Below are 24,480 nucleotides of genomic sequence, written 5' to 3' on the forward strand. Positions count from 1 at the left end.
TTTGCTTTGGGTTTGAAATGAAGTAATTTTGAAACAGTTAAAATAAACTTATATTTTCCTTGTACAAACTGATACCCAATATACAGCCTAGAAAAACGCATATTATTTGTGTTTCTGTAATTGAATATTGTATTTTAAGGAGAAGAATATCTATTTTAAAAAGGAGTTTATTTGGATTTGGAATAAATGATCTGCTTTATAGTGTCGTCCCCTTTAAACCCAGGAAGGCTTGATGATTTCCGATATGACGGATGCTAGCAGATTAGAGGCTACTGGGTAGCCTTCAGCTGCTGCCGCCGCATCTCAGTGCACTGCGCGCCGTGGCTCTCTCCGTCCTCACCGTGCGGGATAAGAGCAAGCCGATGGTCCTGAAACGCATAGCAGCATAGAGGTTTTGAAACGATGGATTTTAACGTGAAAAAGCTGGCTTCTGATGCGGGCGTCTTCTTCAATCGGGCCGTCCAGGTAACTGCACTATTTTCGGACTGTTAGTGAATTGGATCGCATGGAACGCAAGACAAATAATGTTTACATACGAGTAGCACGAACGGTGTTAATGGATGGGTGAATATGTCCGCCCCCATATTATCTTTCATGGGTAGGCTACCCCACTCCAACTCATACGCAGATCAGACGCAACTTCGCTTGAAGTCGTGCTGCACCTGTGCGTGATGCGCGCACCATATGTCACGACAACAATTTTATGCCCTCACCAGCTATTTCAGATGAACGTCCGCCTTTTTTGTCCGGGCAGTGTAAGCCGATAAAGGCAAGCGAAGACAGAATCCATTATTTATGGCCGCTCCTCATTGTTGGGCCGGAGGGTGCATGTGACAGTCACCAGGATACGGGCAACGCCGCACCAAGTAGCAGTTGCCCCAAAGAGAAGCGCAGTGTTTTGCCATGAGCACGTTATGACGTGGGGCGACAGAAAACATCAGTTTGAGAAACACGTTGAATACACGCCAATCATGGGTGTGATCTGGGTCAATTATTTCCAACGGTCTCCTCCTCAGTTTCCCACATCTGACAAGTCTTGAAGTAGTGCAGTCAGGTCTGCAGGTGGGACATCCTGTTGCGGTGTCACAGTCATAATAAATGACTCGGGCAGTGGGTCGCAGTGCACAGTCTGTCAGTCCATGAATGTGCCTCACTACATATTGCAATCTACTCACTACATAGTGAGACAGGGTTGGATGGGGAAATCAAGCTGAATTTCTAATGTAGCCCTAATGCAAATGTGCCATTTGCTATTGTTATTGTGTAAATGGTGTAAATGTCAAAGGGATGGAGTGTCATGAGTCGCTGGTCTGTTTTCGACTGAGTGTGCTCATGACAAACCAAGTGTCTGACTGGTCTGGCCACTAAGGTGGAGCTAGAGACAGGCGGGCGGGCCGGCAGGGGATATCCTGCAGTCGTGTTGTCTTTCAGGATCCCACTTCTTTGCTATGTCAGCAGACCAGTGCTCTTCCTACCATTGACAGGAACAGCCAGGGAAGCTGACAGGGGGGGATAAAGGGATATTTTGTCCCAGGCCCAATGATACAGGATGCCCAGAAATGGGTCCTCGATACATTGTTTGTGTCGGATTTGGGGCCCTTTCAGATGACTTTGTCTCTTGCCCAACCAAAGCTGTCAGCGGCCCTGGAAACGCAAATATAGATAGTTAATAGCGGCAATAAGTGCTAGACAGTGCTGTGTTGTTTTCCCATAGTCTTTGCACCTGTCAACACAGGAAACTATTTTATCCAATTGTGTTGAAATATAGCTTCTAGAATAAATCCTATTCGCGTGGGGATCTGGTGCAATGTATAGACAATTTGTAGTGGTACTCCACTCCAAATGTCCCCCATAGGATATTTACCCCCTATGTGAGCATGTTTCAAACATATTGCCACATTGTTCGTGCATTCTGGACCACTTCTCTCTGTTATCATGAACGCATAGAGAGCCCTTGTACTGTGCCTACTCCTTCTATTCCTGCAACCTAAAAGGTCTGACTTGATGCCAGGCAGTAACTACCCCTGCTGAGTGCATGGGGAAACCCCAGAGATGTCCAGTCAAGCATGCCCTGAGCAAGGTCAGGAGAGAGGAGCTGAGAGTCGAGACCCACCAGGACCCATCGCCCCAAGCCCTTTCTCACACCAAGCATGAGCAAGTAAACAGCATAAAATCAATACAAACTTACTCTTGAAGTGAAATGGCTGTGTGCTGTCATCCATGCAGTATGCTTTTGAGATTTTAATGTAGAGTTTTCGGTGTCAGTAGGCCAGTTCAGGTTGACGTTTACTCACACTAACAAATTGAGGAGCTTGGTGAATTTCGAATCCTACTACGAGTGGAAGAAGTCAGCTTCTCATATTACTTGATGGCAATAGTATTGTCTGCAGGGCTGGTCTGGGATGAAAAATCAGGCCGGACATTTTGAGCCAAGACCAGTCCACCATAGTCTGGCGGCATACGCCATACTCAATCACAATGCGCAAGGCAGCATGGGTACTCCCAGGCTAAGTCCGCCAGGCATTGAGAGTGACAATAACGCTTCATTTTGAGTCATCTAATATCAGTTATTTTGACCCCACCAGCCAAAATTAATATTTAAATCTGACTCAGAGAGGTTCGCTGTAGCGGTATGAGGACTGATACCATTACATAAAGAGGAAGGCCAGGCCAAAAGCATCAACAGTCCTCCGGGCAAATGCCCTGTATGCCCTATGGCCAGTCTAGCCCTGATTGTCTGTGTAAGCTACACAGCATCACTTCCAGAATTCCTGTGCTAATCCTGTTAGGATGACAAAAGCACTGTATTATGCTGTATTTTACTGTATTAATTTATGAGGCAATACGTACTGTATCTATGAAAAAAAACTGTATAAGAATCAAACCGATGTAGGCCTAGCTAGTTTCTGATCGGGACATCTTGTGACGTATCTGTGAAGTCTATTAGCATCCTAGTTCCTGGAATCAATCGTTCAGTCTGGTGTTGGGGCAGAGAGAGAAAAGGAGACTGAAAGGAACAATCCATAGGTGCAATGACCCAGATTATCCATCCGTGTGATGCGGACTCCCTTCCTGTTTTTCATTCAGTTCGACGCTGTGTTGCCCTCCTGTGACTAGATAATGCTTTTGGCTTTTGGCTGGCAGACAGACAGACAGACAGACAGACAGACAGACAGACAGACAGACAGACAGACAGACAGACAGACAGACAGACAGACAGACAGACACTCTCTCTCTCTCTCTCTCTCTCTCACACACACACACACACACACACACACACACACACACACACACACACACACACACACACACACACACTCACACACACACGGCCATGAGATGATGACAGCCACAGCATGAGCTGGAGTGACGTAGAGGCTAGGCGGGGATCCTCTAGTTCTTTCAGTCAATCCTTAGCCTTCAGGTTTGACAGGCATGTCGCCTGAGCCAATTGCTGACTCTCTCTCTCTCTCTCTCTCTCTCTCTCTCTCTCTCTCTCTCTCTCTCTATACAAAGAAATTGGGCTAGGGTGTAATTAAAAATGTACCTGGAAATCTGTTGGGGAGATGACGAACTGTGCCTCTGCTTCCAGCGGTTTGTGCTTGATGGAGTACGACGAGCTGTGAACATTTAAATGATGTGGATTTTTTTTATTACACACATGTTTAACACCGCAGTCCTCACAGAATAATGCACGTTACCCTCTCCAGGCTTCTCTTACAGGATCCCATAAGATTTTTGCCTGTGCCAAAATCGTTTTCGAATAGACGCCATAAAATGTTTTCCTGCCGTTTCCTGCCTGTTCAACACTTCCTTTGTAGGACACGTTTCCTTAGAGGACACGTTTCCTTACTGACCTTGCATGTCTATTTTCATGGAATGCAGGGGCTTGTTAACACACAACACATGTGACACTTCTCCTAGTCAGGCTAGATCGTGCTGATGCAACCTAATGGATGGAGCACAGTGGTGGGGAATTATTTCAGCACAAATGCCACGTTGGGTTTAGAATATTGACTGGAAGGGAGGGCCAGGTGTCGCATGCAACTTGCCCATGTCAATAACAAGACTATGCTGACATAACGGCCTTTGCTATTTCATTCCTGCACATTGTAATGAAATTTATGAAGGTAGCCTACAAACTTGGTTAATCTCAAGCCCACAACACCCTATCACCTGGTTTATTTTACTTGTCTTTCTTGTAAAGGCTCTGCAGGCCACATGAAATGGTTCAGCGGGCCCGCATGTGGCCCCCGGGCCTGACTTTGCCCCACCTCTGATGTAGCATGTAGTCAACATGTCATTCCTCAAGACTGACACATAAGAGAGAGAGTGTTCTTTAGCAAAGAGAGAGTGTAGTTTTTCTTTTGTTTCAGACATGTGAAAGTTTTATCCTTTACCTGACATGTGTCAACAGTGTTCATATGAGAAGCATTACATTACATAAATAGATAGATTATTTATTTGTCCTTTCGGAAAATTGTTCTGTGCCATTTTCAGTGCATCTGGTACAATTACAAAGACATTACAATAAACAAGAACACAATAGACAAACACAACCCCCCCCCCTCCCCTCCCTCTATAGGACAAGAAGACAGGTTGACAAAAAAAACACCTTAAACACAGTAAAGGGCAGTATTCAGTACAAAAGTGCAATGTGATATTCAGTCTAAGTTACAGTTGTCTTATTTAACATGGAAATACTAGTAGGTATAAATGATTGGCGTGCTATGTTTGTCTTAAATTAAGGCATCCTAAACCTCCTACCTGAGGGCAACAACTCATATGCTTGCTGTAAGGGGTGTGAGAGATCCTCACATATGGTATTTGCCTTCTTTACCACCCTTGCTTCAACAGTCATGGCCATGCTATTTCACTTAGCTGACGTTTCTTTTATTCAAAGCGATTTACAGTTATTATTTGTCAGGGTATTTGGTTACAGTCCCTGGAGCAATGTGGGGTTAGGTGCCTTGCTCAAGGGCACTGTAGGGAGAGGTCAGGGGGGGTTCGAACCTGTGACCCTCAGATTGAAAGACCAACTCTTTAACCACTAGGACATGGCTGCCACCAATAGGCGCACATAGATAGATGTGTGACGTGCTTTTAAAATCAGCTGATGTTGTGGTGTGACCTGCCTGTCAAGATTGACGTCAAGCATGAAGACTGAAGTTACTCCTGTAAGATCCCCCCATATGGGCCCTGACAAAGGGGCACTGAATTCACAGCGCCGGTGGATCACGGGCATGGTATTAACATTTGTTTGCGTTTCTTTTCCTTATTTCAATGCCTTTGTTTTACTGCTCTGAGTTTTCTGTTGACTTCAAAGATAAACATTGCATATCTGACATCTGGATCTCAAAAGCACTGTGTGACAGAGGACCGCCCAAAAACCTCCGGTCACCTGTATGCATTGCGCACCTCCCGGCGTGAAAAGCGCGCACCCCCCGGTGTGCGTTCCCAGCGCATCTTGGTCAGCGGCCATTTGTCCCTGCATGCGCGCACCTCCCGTGCCCACGCAGAGACTGAAACTCCCGCCAGATCTAATATGCTTGGTTTAAATGCTTACTATGATGTGTTTGAAATTCTATGCATGTGTTTAGTATCAATCTGATGGAAATACTTCGGGTGGTGAACAGGTCTTGGTTTTGAAACTGCAATTAGTGAATTTATTAAAGATTTAGAATCATAGGATTTGGATACGGTGTTGGTTACAACCCAACCCCGTGCCATTGTGCAAAGCCCAGCCCAGGTAAATGCCGGCACGTCATTGGTCCCTGGCTGGGGTCGTCCCACGAGATACCTAGGTATTAAACTTTGGTGTAATGATCAAATCTTTGAGTTTAAACCCCGCTAAAGGGCTCCCGTGGACCTAGTGTCCATGTAACCATTTCCTCTTAATTAGGTAGCATTGACTTTTTCAACATTGTACTTGTCGTATAATTAGATTTGTCCTGTAATAAAACTTTCATTGATCTATATTTTGTTGTAGATCCCGTTTATTCCTTCATAAGGTTATTGTACTGTCGAAACGTAGCAGCTCCAAGGACATTTCTCCATGTGGAGTGGGACGCTATACTTCGGGTCAGCCCGAGTGTCAATGGTGTCTACTTAGGATAAAAATATGTTATCGTAAACTGGAACTTAAGCGGGGTGATCAGATCTTTTGGGGGTAGCTCTCGACATACACCTCTCGCCTCCTATTGCAGTCGAATAGGGGTAAAGTGTATGGGGCTTAGGATCTCATAAGTATGGTACCTTCCAGCAACTTTAACCTCTGATTTATTCTAGACGTCTCTCATATGGGATGGACATGCACAAAGAAATTAGTCGGCCGCGTGCAAATCAGTTCTACAAGTAAATGGATATAAAACCCTTGACAGCTGGACTCAGACTTAACCGATATTGTTGGAATATTCATAATAAGAGCAGTTTATATTAATTGAGTGCAATCACACAATTATCCTGGGACTAGGGAGATCTACGACTGAGATCCCATCATAATACGGAAACTTGGTAAATTAGGATGCAAAATGAAATGCTTTCTACAGTCCAGAGCCTAAGGAGCAGAGCACGAGACTAGGATTCCGGTGTTGGGCCTATCTCTGGGTTTTCACTCCATCGAAAAATGTCAGGTGGAGGATAACACTTTTGATGTGTCCGAAACAATAAAAACTTGATTTAACATTTAGACATAATGGCTGTAATACTAGGAGAGAGTGTCTCAGAAGTGTGAAACCAGACCTCTGAGAGCGAAATGCCCAACTGTGGCATCTCTTTGGCTTCTTGTGCACGACATCACCCATACAAAAAATAAATGTGTGGCAATGAAACGTACAAAGGGATTCAATGACAAAACAAGTCTTACATGAGGACAATTAACTTTTGTAGCATGTGCCATATGACTTAGGCACATACGCATACACATTCCATATCTAATGTTTACAGTGTGTGGTGCTATGTAAGCATCAATTAGATTGAATGCATGGTATGTGTGCCTTACTCCTGAGTAACGAAATAATGCACCACTTTTATTGCATGTGCCATAGTGCAGTCCATATGCTGCATGAATAACTTTATAAGCTTCATATACACACGTGTATAGAACAGTATGTGGCAGACAGCTTTTTCCTCAAGCTGAGGTTTGAAATGTGCACGTCAGGCTTGTACGAAATTCCGAATGGAAAGAATTGGCAGGGCAGTCATGGGTGAGCGGTTAGGGTGTCAGACTTGCATCCCAGAGGTTGCCGGTTCGACTCCCGACCCGCCAGGTTGGTGGGGGAAGTAATCAACCAGTGCTCTCCCCCATCCTCCTCCATGACTGAGGTACCCTGAGGATGGTACCGTCCCACCACACTGCTCCCCATGGGGCGCCACTGAGGGCTGCCCCCTTGCACGGGTGAGGCATAAATGCAATTTTGTTGTGTGCAGTGTGTAGTGTTCACTTGTGTGCTGTGGAGTGCTGTGTCACAATGACAATGGGAGTTGGAGTTTCCCAATGGGCTTTCACTTTCTTTCTTTTGTGTGTGTGTGTGTGTGTGTGTTTGTTTACCTAGTGTGATGAATTGTCCTTCGAAGTTGAGATCTTTCAGCACTACGATGACCTGGCTGCCTTCTGGGGCAGGGTCTGTCCAGCGACTCACTTGGTGTTCACTTGTGTGCTGTGGAGTGCTGTGTCACAATGACAATGGGAGTTCGAGTTTCCCAATGGGCTTTCACTTTCACTTTAAATTTAAATTCAAAATAATGCCATAATACAAACACTAGGTGGTGCCATTACCTTGAATTTCGTATTCGTATTATCCATTCAGAATTTCGTACAAGCCTGGTGTACGTGACGTGACGTGACGTTTGAACGTGTACTGTAATGTGCTCATATGTAACGTGTCATATTTCATCCCCCTGATGACGGGTGGTATTGTCTGGTGACATGATGAGTAATCTCCTCCTAGAGCACCTGGACCAGACCTAACTTATAAGCAAATGTGAATTGACCGGAGCTTTATGGATGACATGACGTTTGACAAGCCTAGGCAAGTGGTCGCACCCTTGACCTCATGGTAAGCCTGCCAATGAGCCCTATCCAACAGCATGCTGTTAAAGATGATAAAAACAGCACAGCTCAGTAATAATAATGGCAACCATTTTCTGTCTGCTACTATTGATTATGCTGTAGGCTATGTTTATTGTACAGCTTTCTAGAATGATGTGATGGCTTCCATTCACTTTGAATGGGCCTTCCCAACACCTCCCATTTGTGTCCCCCACAGATAGTCTTAGTTACCAGACGAGCTAGGCAATGATCTCAATGCAGCTGGGACCTCAATGACCCCCCGGGGTGGGGGCTGTAGAGCCCCCGTTAGGAAACATTAGGCTAGAGGTTTCCCACTTCTGCAGTCTCCTCCGCATCCAACCGGAGGTGTGCCATATAGCTCAGCCGAGTTGGAGGCGAAAATGAACCGTAGTGATTTTGTGTCAAGTGCCCCTCCTGCTGCTGCTGCTGTCTGAGATTAAGGGAGCGCTGCGTCAATGGCTCCCATTCACCAGTGGGGGAGTATGTGGTAGATAAAGTATTCTCACTCTCATCTGTACTGTAATTGCCTCATTCATTTACTCAGCCGCCCATAAGCCTATTTAGAGGCCCTCTTCCTTGGAGCTAGTTTAAAATTGGTTTGTAGGGAAAGGGAAGATGGATTTCAATTGCTTGACCTGTCTTGCGTAGGGGGCTAGAGAGTAGAACGCTCTCAGGATTGGTACAGCATTCTGGTTCAGAGAGTTCAGTTGTAAGCAACTGGGAGGGTGCATTACAATATGCGACCTTGCCTCCTCCACTTGTGCTTGTGGCCTCGCCCCGCCTCCTGGCCCCTCATCCGTGGAGAAAACAATAAAGTTTCCCAGCTGTCAGCCTAGCCACAACAACTTTTCAGGGACTGTTTTTCATTCACCATCCCAATTGCAAATGAGTAAAAAGACTACAATTGAGCTTTTGCAAGATATCGAAATATAATGCTGTTGTCAGTGATGTCATCATGATGACATATTACTTCCTGATGCGAGGAAACAAGCACAAGTGGAGGAGGCAAGGTTGCATATTGTAACGCACTCTGGGTTTCATTCCTCATCCAAGTAGCATCATCAGTTCCTCACTCCAAAGGTGTTGTGTCACCAGGAGGGCATGGACAGGCTACCTTCACAAGTCAAGTCAAGTCAAGTCAAGTCAGCTTTTATTGTCACTTTCTTCATATGGACAAGACATACAAGGGAAATGAAATTACGTTTTCTCTCTATACCATGCCAGGACAGACATATACTAGACTGACATTTTACAGACTGACATAAAGTGCAAGACATGACAGATAACAGTGATGGACTGGTAACAAAAAGTGGTCAATAATAAATAGAGTACATTTAACATCAACATTAACATTGAACATGTAAACAGAAGATAAAAAAGAGTGTAGACATTACAATAATAGAAATAATAACAGTGACAGCAGCAATAGTGTGTGTATGTTCCAGGACTGAGGTAGTGCAGGTAGGTGACTCCCTTATTAACTCACTTGATGACAATGATGCTTAAGCGTGTCATTTCGGATCCCAACGTTCGGTGGCAAGGACGCTTGAGTGCATTACTTCAGTTTTCTTATGGTGTGGTGTGGTGTCTCCCATGGTTGTTTGTTTCCCTGTCTGCCTGCTCTCTACTCCTGGATTTTCCCCCTACAATGACCTCTATTCACTTGATTTTTTTAAAGATAGTTTTTGGGTTTTTTATTTCTTTATTTGAGACCGGACAGTTTGAGAGTGTGACAGGAAACAGTGGGGGGAGAGAGAGATTGGGGAGGGTCCGGCAAAGGACCACTGGTTTGATTCGAACCCGGGTTTCCAGTGTAATGGTACGACGTCTTCGCTCATTGAGCTATCGCGCCCCTACCACACTTGATTTTGTTGCAGTTCAAAGATCTATGCACAGCTTCCTTCGTGTTGGTAAACGCAGCAGTGTTCAACGCTTCAAACGAAAGAAGTTTACCGCATACTTATATTTGACTATTTGTCAATTTATTTAGAGCGAACAACGTGTTTTGCCTCTGTGCATCATCAGGTTCGCTCAGGCATTCAGGCATATCTGAATAAACGAGCAAAAAGTCAAATAAGTGTGCGGTAAACTTCTTTCTTTTGAAACACTTGATTTTGTTGTTGATGATCCCTCTTCTATGTGAAGTTCACAGAGGAGAAGCTGGGTGCGGCTGAGAAGACAGAGCTGGATGCCCATCTAGAGAACCTCATCGCCCGTGGCGACTCCACCAAGAACTGGACGGAGAAGATCTTCAGGCAGACGGAAATTCTCCTGCAGCCCAACCCAAGTAAGACATGGCTTCCTCCTGCTCTGGACCATTCTGGCCATGTGTGCGTTCCAATATGCAACCTTGCGTCCTCCACTTGTGTTTGTGGCCTCGAACCAGGAAGTAATACGTCGTGATGACATCTCGCAAAAGCTCAATTGTAAAGTCATTTTCTCATTTGCTAACTGGATGGTGAATGAAGAAGAGTCCCCCAAAAATGGTTCTGGCAAGGGGCGGGGTAACTTAATTGTTTTCTCCACCGAATCGGGGCATCAGCAAAACGTGTGGCCACAAGTACAAGTGGAGGACGCAAGGTTGCATATTGGAGTGCACACCATGAGTCACATATCATATATAATGGAAGCCGATGCTTTGTCCTTGGGGTTCTTTCCAATATCCTGACTCCCATACTCGACCTGTGCTTCTGGCCTCGCCTCTCATGTGACACCCCATCTCCCTGGAGAAAGCAAGAAAGTTTCCGCGCTGTCAACCTAGCCACAACAACTTTTGGGGGACTTTTCCCATTCAAATTCCAGAGAAAACCTTTCAATTGCAATTTTGTGAGATATTGAATTAAATTTCTGTGGGGAGGACGTGAGTTAGGATATTGGAAAGAGCCTCTATGTGCTACTTCGTTGAACTGAGTCACCGTTAAACTGTTTATAATAGGCCTACCGGTATTGCCCTAACCCTTAACACTGCCGTTTTATAGCGCAGCTCAGTAAGTAGGCTTTATCAAGAGGACACTGGACTCAGGGACAGCAAAATATACTGCACCTACTTGAGTTGCCGAGTGTGATGATCTGTATGGAAATGAACCTGATGAAGATGCTTCTCAAAGACTACTGTATTAGAATGACTTAGTCTTAGGGCATATTTGACACATACAGCACAGTAGAACATAGTGTAACAGTGACGCCTGAGGGAGTTTGAGTGATCCCATAATGATAATTCATGTAATGTATCGCATTGGCCATTAGCAAAACTCCTTACCTCTCCCTACACCTCTATCGATGGCTAAGGGGCCCTTGAGCAAAGCACCTAACCTCACATTGCTCCAGGGACCAATATAACTTGTAAATAACTGTAAGTCACTTTGGACCAAAATTGTTAGCTTAGTCGGTGTAATGTAATGCAATGTGTGAAATGACTTCCATGCCCGGGATAGCCATAGGTGTGTGGTTTGAGTGTATGTAGTGGTCCCTGTAGAGGGAGTAGATGGAGGAGTGGAGTGGAGTGGTAGGGGGCTCTAACTTTTGACCTTTCCCGCTCTCTCATGCTCCAGTTGACAACACTGGTAAGTCTGTCTCTCATGTCTACAGTATGTCCTACTCTACCTACCTTTACTGCTGGGCTGTAGAGGGTGTAGCATTTAGCATTTAGTAAGGTGTGCGTGTGCGTGCGTGCGTGCGTGCGTGCGCGCGTGCGTGTGCGTACTGGTGCTGATTTGTGTATTTGTTTCCAAAACAACAACCATTTTCTGTTTTTGTTTTTTTGTTTTCTGAGAGACTTGGTGTACTTCTCTTCTTCCTCTGTCACCAAAGGAAGTCTTTATAATATGTGGCTCATTGACTTTTTTTTTCACTAGCAGACGTCAGGGTGGTGCAACCACAGCTAATGTCACTATTGTATTGGTAAAGTGTTTTTTTGTTATTACTGGATTGTCTGAGACACATATTCAGTGCTTGTACATTAACTACCAGTCATTAATTAGTAATTGTGTGGTTGTGCCACCTGACATCTGCTACGAAAGAAAATGTCATTCATTGTCCCACATACCCCTTTCCCAGTGCGTGTATGGTCCATAGATGTCCAGTTAACTCAATACGATGTTGACCAGACATGTTATTGGCCACTGTGTCCTAGGCATCTCTTATTACTGTGCATGGAGATGTCTCAACAGCTTTTGTGCCTTTCATCCTTATTGAGCAGCTCCCCTGTGGTGTACGTGTGCGTGTGTGTATGTGTGTGCGGGCGGGTGCCATATGTCCTCATATTTGTGCTTAATATGTGTGCTCTATGTTGTACTTGTACATTGATCTTTGCTTTTCACAAACTGAATTTTGTTGTTGATTTTTCCAGTGTGTCTTACTGTAGGTTGCTGAATCTGATTTCCTATGATGATACTTGCATATGTGTTAAAATGTCCGTAATTGAACCACGACTACAGCACTTGCCCCCTTCTGTTTCGTTAATGGCCTCCTGGAAGGAACGCCATATAGTCCATGAGCCAGGGCCCTAAATTTGAGCCACGGTATCATCTGGGGGCAGAAATGCGATCAATGTTTTTTATATCCCCCTACTACTAGAAAAAGACTCATAGCAGTCCTGGGGTGACAGCGAAATATAGGCCTACACAACCCATTTCGAAAATGGAATTTGCCATAGGCGGTTAGATACTAAGTAATTTCGCTACCACCTCAGGACTGCTATTAGGCTTTTTCTAGTAGTCCCCCTCATTTCCCTCTTGCTCATGGACTAATATCCCTGCTCTCCTTCCCACTGATGGCCCTCGCCATACCGATTTTAATCTTGTGACAATCTCACGCAATGGCTTGTATACATACATACACATACATGTACACTAATCCAGCATTCCGACCTTCTACGTTACCATAGTACATAAGAATCTCTTTGGTTGTTTGCTTTGGAGCTAACATAATAATCTTGCAGTGCTGATGAACCTATGCTTGTGGCCGTGACATTTTTTTGAAAGGAGATATGCTATTGCTAGTGTTAGGAGATAGAGTATGTGACGCTTTTTGAACGCAGGAGATATGTGCGCATACAGAAATAAAGCAGCGTTTCAAAGTGCCGTATCCTACGAGGCTACGTACTTGAAAAGACTTGGCTCCGTATCCTTATCCTTATCCTTAGCAGCTCCTTATCGGAAGAAAGCTCTAACAGCTGCCTGCTCTCATGTTGGCCTCTCTGAATGCAGAGTGACGCCATCTGCCTGTGATACATTTCCGACTTCTCTTTGCCGAGTGGAGAATGAATGAATGAGGAGTGGAGATGACTCACTCTGGTGAAAAAGGAGAGCTGAATTGCCTTTAATGCTCAACTCATCATCCTCCTCATTTCACCACATGAAAAGCTTGACGTGGAATTACTGGATATGTCAGGCATGGGGTGGAGGTGGTAGGGAGGTCTAAATGGTTGATGTAGGCCTACGTATGTTAAGAATTGATGAGAAAAAAAGAGGTGCGTGCGTGTGTGCATATTTGTGTATGTAGAGTAGAGGAAATGAAAGTGTCTGTCAGCTTACATAAATTCACAAATACATAAGACACATACATGTAGACGTGTGTGCGTGTGCGTGTGCGTGCGCGTGCGCGTGCGCGTGTGCGTGCACATGTGTGGGTACACAGGGTAGAGGTGTCAGTCCCGAGTTCAGGATGTAAAAAACCCTGCCACAAATTTGATCCGACCAGCACTGAATCAGCTGATCAGATCACGACAAGCAGACCAGTTACTCAGTGAAGTGTGTTGCAGTGAAACTGGGGCAGGGTTTTTGCTCCTTTAGAGCAGTGGTTCCCAACCAGGGGTACGTGTACCACTAGGGGTACGCAAGCACACTGCAGGGGGTACTTGAAAAATGTAATTGTAACAAATAGATGGACCATAGTCACACTACAATTGAAAAAGTGATGTAAAACACAAGTTAGGGGGTACTCATGGCACAACGAAAAGGCTTAAGGGTCATTCCACGCCAAATCAACAAGTGCCCGCGCACTTAGGTCTCAAAAAATTCTGAAAATATTACCAAGTGTACCCATGATACTTAAGAGAAACACTGTAAATTTATTTGAATGTAAGATGTATACTCTCCGTGTTACAGCCAATTTTACTGGGGGAGGGGGGTGCCCATTTTGTTCACACTCTTTTTTTTGTCAAAGTTCACAAGCCCCTAGCTCAATAACTAAACCATGTAGGAAGCTCAAATTTGGCATGCTGGTACATAGATAGGAATAGTTTGTTGCTAAACTGTCAGTTTTGGTCTGTATGATCCTGCATCGTCATAGCATTCCCTCAAAGACGATACAAATTGTACTGGAGTTTTTGGCTGTACTCTGTTTAGGCCTTCAGAAGACATATTTGTGCCCAACATAGCCTCTTGATTTTTTCCCCTTGTAGAGACAAGTAGGAACACTCTCATGAAAAGCTATACATAGAAAGGAAATCCCATCAGTGTTTGAAAAGAAGACCTCACAAGTCTGACAAATCATTTTGGGTGTCATTTTCAGAGCTCCAGAACCCCTTGTGGGATTGTCCACAGATTTTTATTTTATTTTTTTCTTCATTCTCCATGAATTCTTCTTTTTAAAAATGCCAATGAGACTTGTCTTATGTGATGTTTTCTTTTTTAATTTCCAACCTGAACATGGGCACCATGCACATTGAGAGCAATATGTTTTCTATGCGTTTCTTCCGCTGCCATCTGCTGGTCAAAAAAAGTAACAACATGACTCTTTGTGCCTGACCTACTGTCTCTTTTGGTGTGCGAACCTGCTCCCACATTGAACGCTCCTGAAATCATTGAAATTGAAAGGGATACCTGCACCCCTGCACAAGGACTCTCGGGTGATCATGTCTGGGCAAAATTTGCATTTCATTATTTAGTCTTTACATTAAATGTTATAGAAATCATGTTGCTCTCTTTTTGCATTTTGCCCATGTTCAGGGTGGAAATTAAAAACGAAAACATCACATAAGACAAGTCTCATTGGCATTTTTTAAAAGAAGACTTCGTGGAGAATGAAGAAAAAAATAAAATAAAAATCTGTGGACAATCCCACAAGGTGTTCTGGTGCTCTGAAAATGACACCCAAAATGATTTGTCAGACTTGTGAGGTATTCTGGTCAAACACTGATGGGGTTTCCTTTCTATTTATAGATTTTTACGGGAGTGTTTCTACTTGTATCTACAAGGGAAAAAAAATTATGAGGCTATGTTGGGCACAAATATGTCTTCTGAAGGCCTAAACAGAGCACAGCCAAAAACTCCAGTACAATTTGTATCGTCTTTGAGGGAATGCTATGACGATGCAGGATCATACAGACCAAAACTGACAGTTTAGCAACAAACTATTCCTATCTATGTACCAGCATGCCAAATTTGAGCTTCCTACATGGTTTAGTTATTGAGCTAGGGGCTTGTGAACTTTGACAAAAAAAAGAGTGTGAACAAAATGGGCACCCCCCTCCCCCAGTAAAATTGGCTGTAACACGGAGAGTATACATCTTACATTCAAATAAATTTACAGTGTTTCTCTTAAGTACCATGGGTACACTTGGTAATATTTTCAGAATTTTTTGAGACCTAAGTGCGCGGGCACTTGTTGATTTGGCGTGGAATGACCCTTAAGGGGTACATGACACAAAAAAGGTTGGGAAACACTGCTTTAGAGACAAGAAAGTTCCAGCACACTGATTGCTTTTGTAGCGTTTCATGGCGACATTTTTTCAACCAATTCAACAGGTTGAATGGCTTGAAAAGGGGCAATAGACATAAATGTTGCTATTAAACACTGCAAATACGGTCAGTGTGTGTGGGAGGTTTCTTGTCTCTAAAGTTGGTGACCCAGAAGTTCCCCTCCAATGCACCTGGCCAAAGGAGGTGTGCAAGAAAACTACACAAAAGGGTTTTTGCTTCTGAATTGGGGTTCACACCTCAGCTCTGTGTGTGTGCGTGTGTGTGGGGAGTGGGGGCGGCGTGGGGGGGGTCCCCAGCCGTGTGTGCGCTGACGTGTTCCTCCGCTCAGGTGCGCGCATCGAGGAGTTCTTCTACGAGAAGCTGGATAAGAAGCTTCCCATGAGGACCACCAACGGAGAGCTACTTGGCCAGTACATGCTGGACGCCGCCAAGGACTTTGGGCCTGGAACTCCCTACGGTAAGACATGCAGGGGTATGATCAGAGATGGTTGGTGAGGTAAGACTATATTCCAGTTCCAGAATCCATGTGACGTCAAGTTTTAAGCTGCAGTATTATGGCAGCCATGTGGTGTGATCAAGATTCAAGATTCAATATTTCTTTTATTACATCTCATTATAGGGTTATAAGAGAGTAACATTCTTTGTGCGTTTTTTCTCTTTGAAAGATAAATAAATGAAAGTGTGCATGTGTTTGCGTGTGCGTGTGAAAGATAGAAAGAGAGTGTTAGTAAAGGTAGAGAAGGTCAGAGACTGTTGATAAGGTTAAGACGACTATTCATAAGGAGTTTCTTCCAGAATCCATGTGACGTAAGGATTTAAGCTGCAGTTCTGTGGCAGCCATGCCCCTTTAGGAGACTACTAGGAGAATGAGTGGAGTTCAATGGAAAGTCACGGGGTGCATTTCTGGAAAGCGTAGTTGTTAGCAGTTGGCAACTTCGGTAGTTGCCAATTGGAAATTGCATGGCAATCAACAAAGTAGCTAACATAGTTAGCAACTACACTTTCCAGAAATGCACCCAGACTTGATTCCACTTTGTGTAGTGGTGACGCATGGTATGATTTTATCTAGGTTACCCTATTGGAAAATCTTTGGTATGCTACAGTAGACAGTAGTTTATGCAGCATGAGCACATGCCCTTGTGCATAACAACCATTATGAATTTACATTTTAATTCTGCAAGCTTACTGAAAGTTTATGTCTTTCCAGACAATATAAACTGTTTACGTGTTTTGCAGAGCTACATTTCCCTAAAACATTGAAGTAATACTTAAGCCTAAGTACTACTTAAAGGTGCACTGTGTAATATTCTTAGTAGTTTATTTCCAGAATCCATGCTGCCCATTCACAAATGTTACCTTTTTAGCAACCATCATCAAATTCTAAGTATTCAATATGATTGGGAAAATTGCATTATTCATACATGAAAAGGGGGATCTTCTCCATGGTCCGCCATTTTGAATTTCCAGAAATAGACAGTTTTAGCTGTACTTTGGTCATACTAGTAAATACTAGTTAATTACTTAGTAAATATTAATGAAAAGAAAAAAAATGTCAATACACAATTTCAATGAGAAGCATAGTTACAATACCTATTCTGGCCACAATCTTACACAGTTCACCTTTAGGTATGAGTGCCCCCTACGCAACATACCACAGCACTAAAAGTGTATAGGCTCAAGTACTTCTTAGAGAGACAAGAGTTTTTGTGAAATGCGGTCCTGGTTGTTTCAAGGTTTTGTGAAAGATATGTAATGTCTCTTATTGGCCAGAGGGAGGTGGTCAAGTCACATCTATATCAACTGCTAACAGCAGAATGATTCATCTAAAGTCTATACTTGGAGGCTTTGCTTAAGCCATGTCTGTGCACAGAAAAGTAAGGTGTGTGTGTGTGTGTGTGTGTGTGTGTGTGTGTGTGTGTGTGTGTGTGTGTGTGTGTGTGTGTGTGTGTGTGTGTGTGTGAGTGTGAGTGTGAGTGTGAGTGTGAGTGTGAGTGTGAGTGTGTGAGTGTGTGAGTGTGAGTGTGAGTGTGAGTGTGAGTGTGAGTGTGAGTGTGAGTGTGAGTGTGAGTGTGAGTGTGAGTGTGAGTGTGAGTGTGAGTGTGTGAGTGTGAGTGTGAGTGTGAGTGTGAGTGTGAGTGTGAGTGTGAGTGTGAGTGTGTGTGTGAAACATTTGTCATGCTAACCCACTAGATTAAAACTGTGAGAATTACACTAGAGCGTGCAGCTTTTTATACTAAATATGAACTTTGGGTAACACTTTATTGTAGGGATACATCTATTAGCACTAATACATACAATGTGCCTGTATAAGTAACTTGTAAGGCATGTACTAAGCAAAATCAACCATTTGTTAGGCATGTACTCACAAATGTCTTGTTCATGCACAATAAGGGAGTTATTACCAATTTCACCTTAGTAAGAACCTAGAAGGCCTTAACTTTTGCTTAGTACATGCCTTACAAGTTACTTATGCAGGCATTAACATTGTATGTATTAGTGCATATAGATGTATCCCTAAAATAAAGTGTTACCGAACTTTGCTGTTTGCTCTCACCCGAAGACCTTGTAAGAAACAGTTGGGAGTTGAGCACACTTTCTAAAAAAAAGTATGTGCGTGTGCGTGTGTGTGTGCGCGCATGTGTGTGTGTGCGCATGTGTCTGTGTGAGCGCATGTGTCTGTGTGCGCATGCGTCTGTGTGTGCTCGTGTGCGCGTGTGTGTCTCGGCCATGCAGGAAGCACTCTTATAATAGTGGGCGACTACCAGCGGAGGCTGGGTGGAGCGGAGCGGGAGTTTTTGCAGACGTCGGCCATCAACTTCCTCACCCCTCTGCGCAACTTCCTGGAGGGAGACTGGAGGACCATTTCTGTGAGTCTGGCCAATCAGAGCACTAGCTGTAGACCCCCTTTTCTGTACCTGACCAATTAGAGCGCTAGTATTGCTACTGTAGCACTTTTGTCTTTTGCCCAATCAAAGTGTTGGCATCAGATTAGATCATCAGATCCATACCAGAGAAACTATAATATATGAAAAGGCTCTCTCTCAAAGTTGGCCGCAATTGCCAACTAGCTGCAGTACCATCCAGATAAGTGCAAAATGAATGGGTTTCAATGGAGCTGCCTAAAATAATATTTTGTCTTATTTATTTTTTTACCCCAAAATATTAATATTAAATTCAAAACAAGAAATAAGTTAAGTCGAAATAAGCCAATGGAAGTTAGTCTTCTCGTATATTAAAATTTCTCTGTCCATACATGTTGTTTCATCCCCGTGAGGGCCATTTTCCCTGTGAGTCTGGCCAATCAGAATGCTGGCATTAGACCCCCTTCTGTGCATTCGACCAATTGGAGCGCAAATACTGCCAGCACATTTTGCTTTTGCCCTGTCAAAGGTTCAAATGAGTGTCGCCGGTTCAAATCCCACCCTTTCCAGCAATAAGAATATGTGAGGTCTGGTCTTCTCAATCCTTCGAGGTTGAAGACTGAAGAGAGTGTAGATCACAGGGTTGTAGGCTCAATCCCCACCCTTCCAAATCAAATCTCGCGCACATCCAAATAGGACTTATTTCAATCCCCACCCTTACCAATCCCTTCCTCCCTCCATGGCTGAAGTGCCCTTGAGCACGACACGGCACCACAGTGGGTTTACATACAGTGTCCAATCTCACCATCCAACCCGTGCCCGCAGTTCACCTAGGGAGTGCTGTTGAGACAGCGCGGCCTATAAGGCTGCAGGCTGGCGATTATGACTGACAATTGTGCTTGCTGTCGACTGAAACTTGACAATGTTACTGTGGGTTCTGAGAAACCAATGTGTATTTAAATGAAATGTAAAATAACCTGGGAGTTATGTCCTTCTGATTTCTTACAGCTTTGGCATTTATGAATCAGGCTCCGCTAGCATCTTGCTAACAAAATTGCTTTACGGCAGTCGTAATCACAGCAATGCAGCCGTCCGACCAATCCAAACGCAGTGTGTGAAGCCACTCGTGACGTAATATTGACAATAAAGACGTATTTTACAAAGATCAAGCGAGTTTAAATATTTAAACTAAGTGCTGTTTGAAAGGATAATTTATCCTGCCTTTGGGAAAAATAAAATGAAAAGATGATACCAATTATCTCCCAAAGAAACGGCAGTATCTGTGGTTGAGCTCCATGGGACCCCATTCATTCTAACAGCCTCTGCGCTCCTTGGCGCTACTCTGCGCTGCTTGGATGGCGCCACTTAGTGGACAGTACCACCCGGAAAAAGTCGCGAGTTTCCTCTCTCGTAATACCCATAGACCCTCTCTGACGGCACCTAACGCCACATTGCTCCAGGAACAGTAACCAATACCCTGTAAGTTACTTTGGATAAAAGCTAAGTGTAATGTAATGAAGTGCCCTTGTGCAAGGCACCTCACCCCCATGTTGCTTCACGGACTGAAACCAACCATGTACCTCATAAACAACTGTGAGTCGCTTTGAATAAAGCTGCCACACAGTAGAGTAGAGTAACATTTGTTTGCCCCGAAGGAAATTAAAGTGTTTATGAAACGAAAACAAACGGTCATTCCCATTAAAGCCTTGTTTTTTCTGATAGCATCGATGAGACTTTGAACCCAATCATCCTGGAGGAACTTGTGAAAATGGCAACTCAAAGTGTGAATTCTGTGAAATTTGGTGTGACTAATGAGCTGGGCTGTGACATCATAGAGGGGAGTCCCTGGTTTGCTAGTATGGCGATCTGAGAAAACAACACACATTTGATGGACCCACATCTTATAAAGGAACCAAAATTCTGATACAAACATCAGCGTGTCGAAAAACCACACATCCAACCTCATGAGAAAAAAAAACAGCAGCACAAATCTATTTCAGAGGCACTGATACATCTGCAGAAAGTGACATGTCTGACAGGCGAAGTGACGATTGTTGACATAGCCTGACAGTTCGTTTTGTTTATGGTTACGGTTGCTAAGGGCGCTTTGCCATGACCCACAGATGACATGGCGTGTGTATTTGTTGACAAATGGGGGGCATTTTTATTCAATTGCGCGATATAGTGTGATTGAAATGCATGTAGGCTACATGCAAAAATATCATCAACTAGAGAAAAAAACGGAGGTATTAGGCTGTTGGAAAAACGCCCTATATAGCCTGAGTCCTCAGCATATTTTTAGCGTTTATCATTATTATTATTTTTTGTGCTCAAAGTCACAGGCGTCGCGTGTCCCTCAGCCGGACTCTGAGGACGAGGTGTGTCCAAACGTCAGCCACACGTGCACCACAATACTAAAAACAAACAATCAACGCTTCAAAGTAGGCCTACGCTATGTGCATCTCTGTTTATTCGCTAAGCAGTAGCAGGACTTTTTCTAGGATTTTTTGGCATGAGGGAGCATCATGGCAGGTTACAGGGGGTGAAGGGGGGTGTCCCCCCCCCATGAATGAGAAATTTATTAGGGGCGCTCAAATATATATATATATATATAAAAATAAAAGTATGAGGGTGCACCCACGGAGGTATGAGGGTGGAGCGCCCCTATTTCCCCGTTCAGAAAAAGCCCTGAGTAGCCCAATCTGTGAGTTGGCTGTCCTCGACTGAGAGCACCACGCTGATGTGCGGATATCCTCCCAAAACCAATTTATTGACCAGTTGAATGGCAATCAATAAAAAGTGCATATTCCGAGAGCATTCGCATCGGTTTGGCATGTAATGTGCATTACCCTTTCCTGAAAGCAACATACAAAGCAGATGGACAAGGTAAAACGAGTAGCCTAAAGCAAAGCAGTGCACTCACCTGTCTTCGTGCCCGAGCAGTTACAGGGGCAGTTTCAGTCTGCACGCCGGCGATGTCAATTGTTGGAACTGCTTGAGGCAATAGCATTCTCTTCAGTCCAACCATGCCCGCGACCTCCACATTTGTGGTGAAGCACAAGGGGTGGAAATGTGCAGAGCACAACAGTGACCACGAGCTTGCTTCAAAACCATGCATTGGATCCACAGAGCCCTAGCTTGATTTAGCCTTCTCCTTGTCGGCCACAGTTCCATCATTCTTCACAGAAGGGAACTTGTGCAAAGATATTCCTTCTGTCAAGTAGCCATTTTTGCAGCTGGCACCGTTCGGCCCTCCAGCAACACACTGCTTGACACTGCGCTTTGTTTTGGTACTAGCTGCCATTGATCTGAACAAGGTGGAATGAGGTGAACTCACCCCTTCTATGTCACGCATATCATTTGCATAAAATTTGCATGTCACCAAAAAAACACTTTTTGGGAACGTTTTAACATGACTTTTAGGACACAATATCACCCAGACAATATCCCATTTTATTCACAAGGCTTAGAACTTTCAGAATCTGTCCTGGAAATGGTCAAATTCCTTTACTTTGTTTTCGTTTCATAAACACTTTAAGTGTGTCTGATGCAATGTACTGTAATGAGGTATAATGTGTGAGACTACCTCTCTCTACATTTGCCCAATCTAAGTATCAGGATCAAATCAGGCCATTCAGATCCATACACATCAGAACATCTCTGTACCTCCTTCTCACTATAACACAACCACATTGGTGAAATGACCACACTTAACAATGGAAAGACTATTATGAATTAAGTTACCAGACAGTATCTGAAATCGAGTGCATTTCTGACCTCTTAATGTGTTTGTTCTCCTCTTTGGGAAAAGGAGCACACGATTGTTCACAATTAATTTGAAGGTCCCCATCGGGAAAAATGAATCCTACGTTTTGTTTCTTGCATTCCTGTATATGGACTATACAATTACTATGTGTCACATAGGCTACCGTGAAAGTGGTGCATTCCTCAAAGCACACATACAAACTTCCTGCACCGCAATACATGAACGTTGTACATTGTACATGAAAGTTGCCCATGGAATGTGTATGTACTTACATGGCACATACCATAACAGTGGCCCATTTCTTACATATGATTTTGTAAATCTTGATAGCCAGTACAACGTTTATACTGGATGCCTTTTCCCTATGTCATGTTGAAGTTAAACTGAGGTTATATCGAGATGTGCTGGACACTGGCCAATTTAAGGTCTACTTCTTCCAATTAAGAACTGCCTATTGCAATACAGCATAGATATGCTTTATGTGCACCTTAAAAAGTCATTTAGCATTAGCATGGTTACTTTTAAATGGTTTTAATATTTAATCGAGTGAAATTGACAGTAATGTGTTTATATCCTATGACTTCTTAATTTTACTCATATCTATTTATGTATTATTATGTTAATTGTGATGTGTCTGTCTCACCAATGTCCGTCTATGTGTGTGTTTTCTGTGTGTCTTTGTGCTACCACCAACGGAAAATTCCATTGCATGCAAGTTTAATGGACAATAATGAAATCTAACTACTTTACTTCGCCTAAAACCCACCAGGACAAAAAAAGCCTCTTCTATTGTGTAACTCTGTAAAATTCCAATTACCCACATATCAGTCTGTGATTTGTAGGCTGTTCTTGTTGTGTCATTTTTAAATATGTGTCTGTGCATGCCAGAGATGTTGTTAAGGCCGTGGGCTGTGCTGTGGTTGTCTTGTTCACCCCCTGTAGAAAGAACGGCGGCTCCTGGAGAATCGACGTCTGGATCTGGATGTTTGCAAAGCTCGTCTCAAGAAGGCCAAGCTCGCCGAGGCCAAAGCTGCGGTGAGCTACTTTTTCCACTAAGGGGAGTGTGTGTGTGCGTGCGTGCGTGCATGCCTGCACACGTGTGTGTGAGAGAGAACCATCGTCAGCCAATGACTGGAATTAATCAGTGCCCATAGGGCATAGAGTTTGTTATTTATGTGGTTTAGGCTATATTATGTGATAGACATAACATGTAATATCGCAGAAGATACAAAGTGTTTTTTGTGTCGTGAGTGACATGTTTGCACGCTTGTGTGTTTTTCCTGCACTTACCTGGTGTGGGGGGAGATCGTGGGTACCTATGTGACTTAGAACTGTGTACAGTACATGGACATACAGTATGTGGGTCAATTACATTTTTGTTAGCAGACGTCAGGTGGTACAACCACAGCTAATGCTCACAAAATTACCGTAATTAGTATTTGGTGATTAATTTACTACAGTGAATATACTTCTTAGAAAATCCAGTGAAAACAAGCAAGAAAACCCCAAAACAAAACAAAGCATAGCTGTGGTTACACCACTCTGACGTAGGTCTGCTTCTACAGAAAAAGCGTCATTGACTAGTGTTGCCAGATTGGGCGGTTTCCTTCCCAATTGGGCTGCTAAGGATGGCTGTCTGCAGGTAAAAATGGCATCCAGCAGAAAAAAACTCCCAATTTTGACCATAGACATCAATAGAATTGGGCGGGATTTCGTGCCTCCAGGCAGGTTTTGAGTATTTTTTGGGCTGGAAATTTTCAGCCTCATCTGGCAACCCTGTCAGGTTATGTTTTCAATCGCGTTGGTTTGTCTGTCTGTCTGTTTGGAGTTGATGGATATGACCAAAGGATCAAGTGATTCAATTTTGGTGGTTATCCGGATCACGATACGGATCCAGGATTTTTTAAAAAGATTGCGGGATAGGGCGAATTTTGACATTCCAGTTTCTAACTTCACAACAGCAAGGCAGAAAGACTTGGGGGGGAAAAAATGTGGTGTTTTATGAAACTGCTTCCTTGTCGGAGGTCTGCACTCTCGGAGTGCATTTTTTGTTCACAAATGTAATGCAAAATGGCTAAC

General features: G+C 43.7%; 1 protein-coding gene across 3 annotated transcripts in view; it reads left to right on the forward strand.

Annotated features, from left to right (window-relative positions):
• The first annotated feature begins 264 nt into the window (after nucleotides 1–264).
• sh3glb2b (SH3-domain GRB2-like endophilin B2b) overlaps nucleotides 265–24,480 on the forward strand; it is a 52,926-nt gene continuing 28,710 nt past the window's right edge. For 2 of the 3 annotated variants that reach the window (XM_063210384.1, XM_063210386.1), the window contains exons 1-5: nucleotides 265–465; nucleotides 10,217–10,358; nucleotides 16,103–16,231; nucleotides 18,508–18,641; nucleotides 23,344–23,436. In XM_063210384.1, the coding sequence (XP_063066454.1) occupies nucleotides 403–465; nucleotides 10,217–10,358; nucleotides 16,103–16,231; nucleotides 18,508–18,641; nucleotides 23,344–23,436 (561 nt within the window). In that variant the 5' untranslated portion in view covers nucleotides 265–402. The remainder of the gene's footprint in view (nucleotides 466–10,216; nucleotides 10,359–16,102; nucleotides 16,232–18,507; nucleotides 18,642–23,343; nucleotides 23,437–24,480) is intronic. The other variant, XM_063210385.1, reaches the window with a different exon arrangement.

The sequence above is a fragment of the Engraulis encrasicolus genome, chromosome 11, assembly GCF_034702125.1.
Source record: "Engraulis encrasicolus isolate BLACKSEA-1 chromosome 11, IST_EnEncr_1.0, whole genome shotgun sequence".
In the NCBI taxonomy this organism is placed as follows: domain Eukaryota; kingdom Metazoa; phylum Chordata; class Actinopteri; order Clupeiformes; family Engraulidae; genus Engraulis; species Engraulis encrasicolus.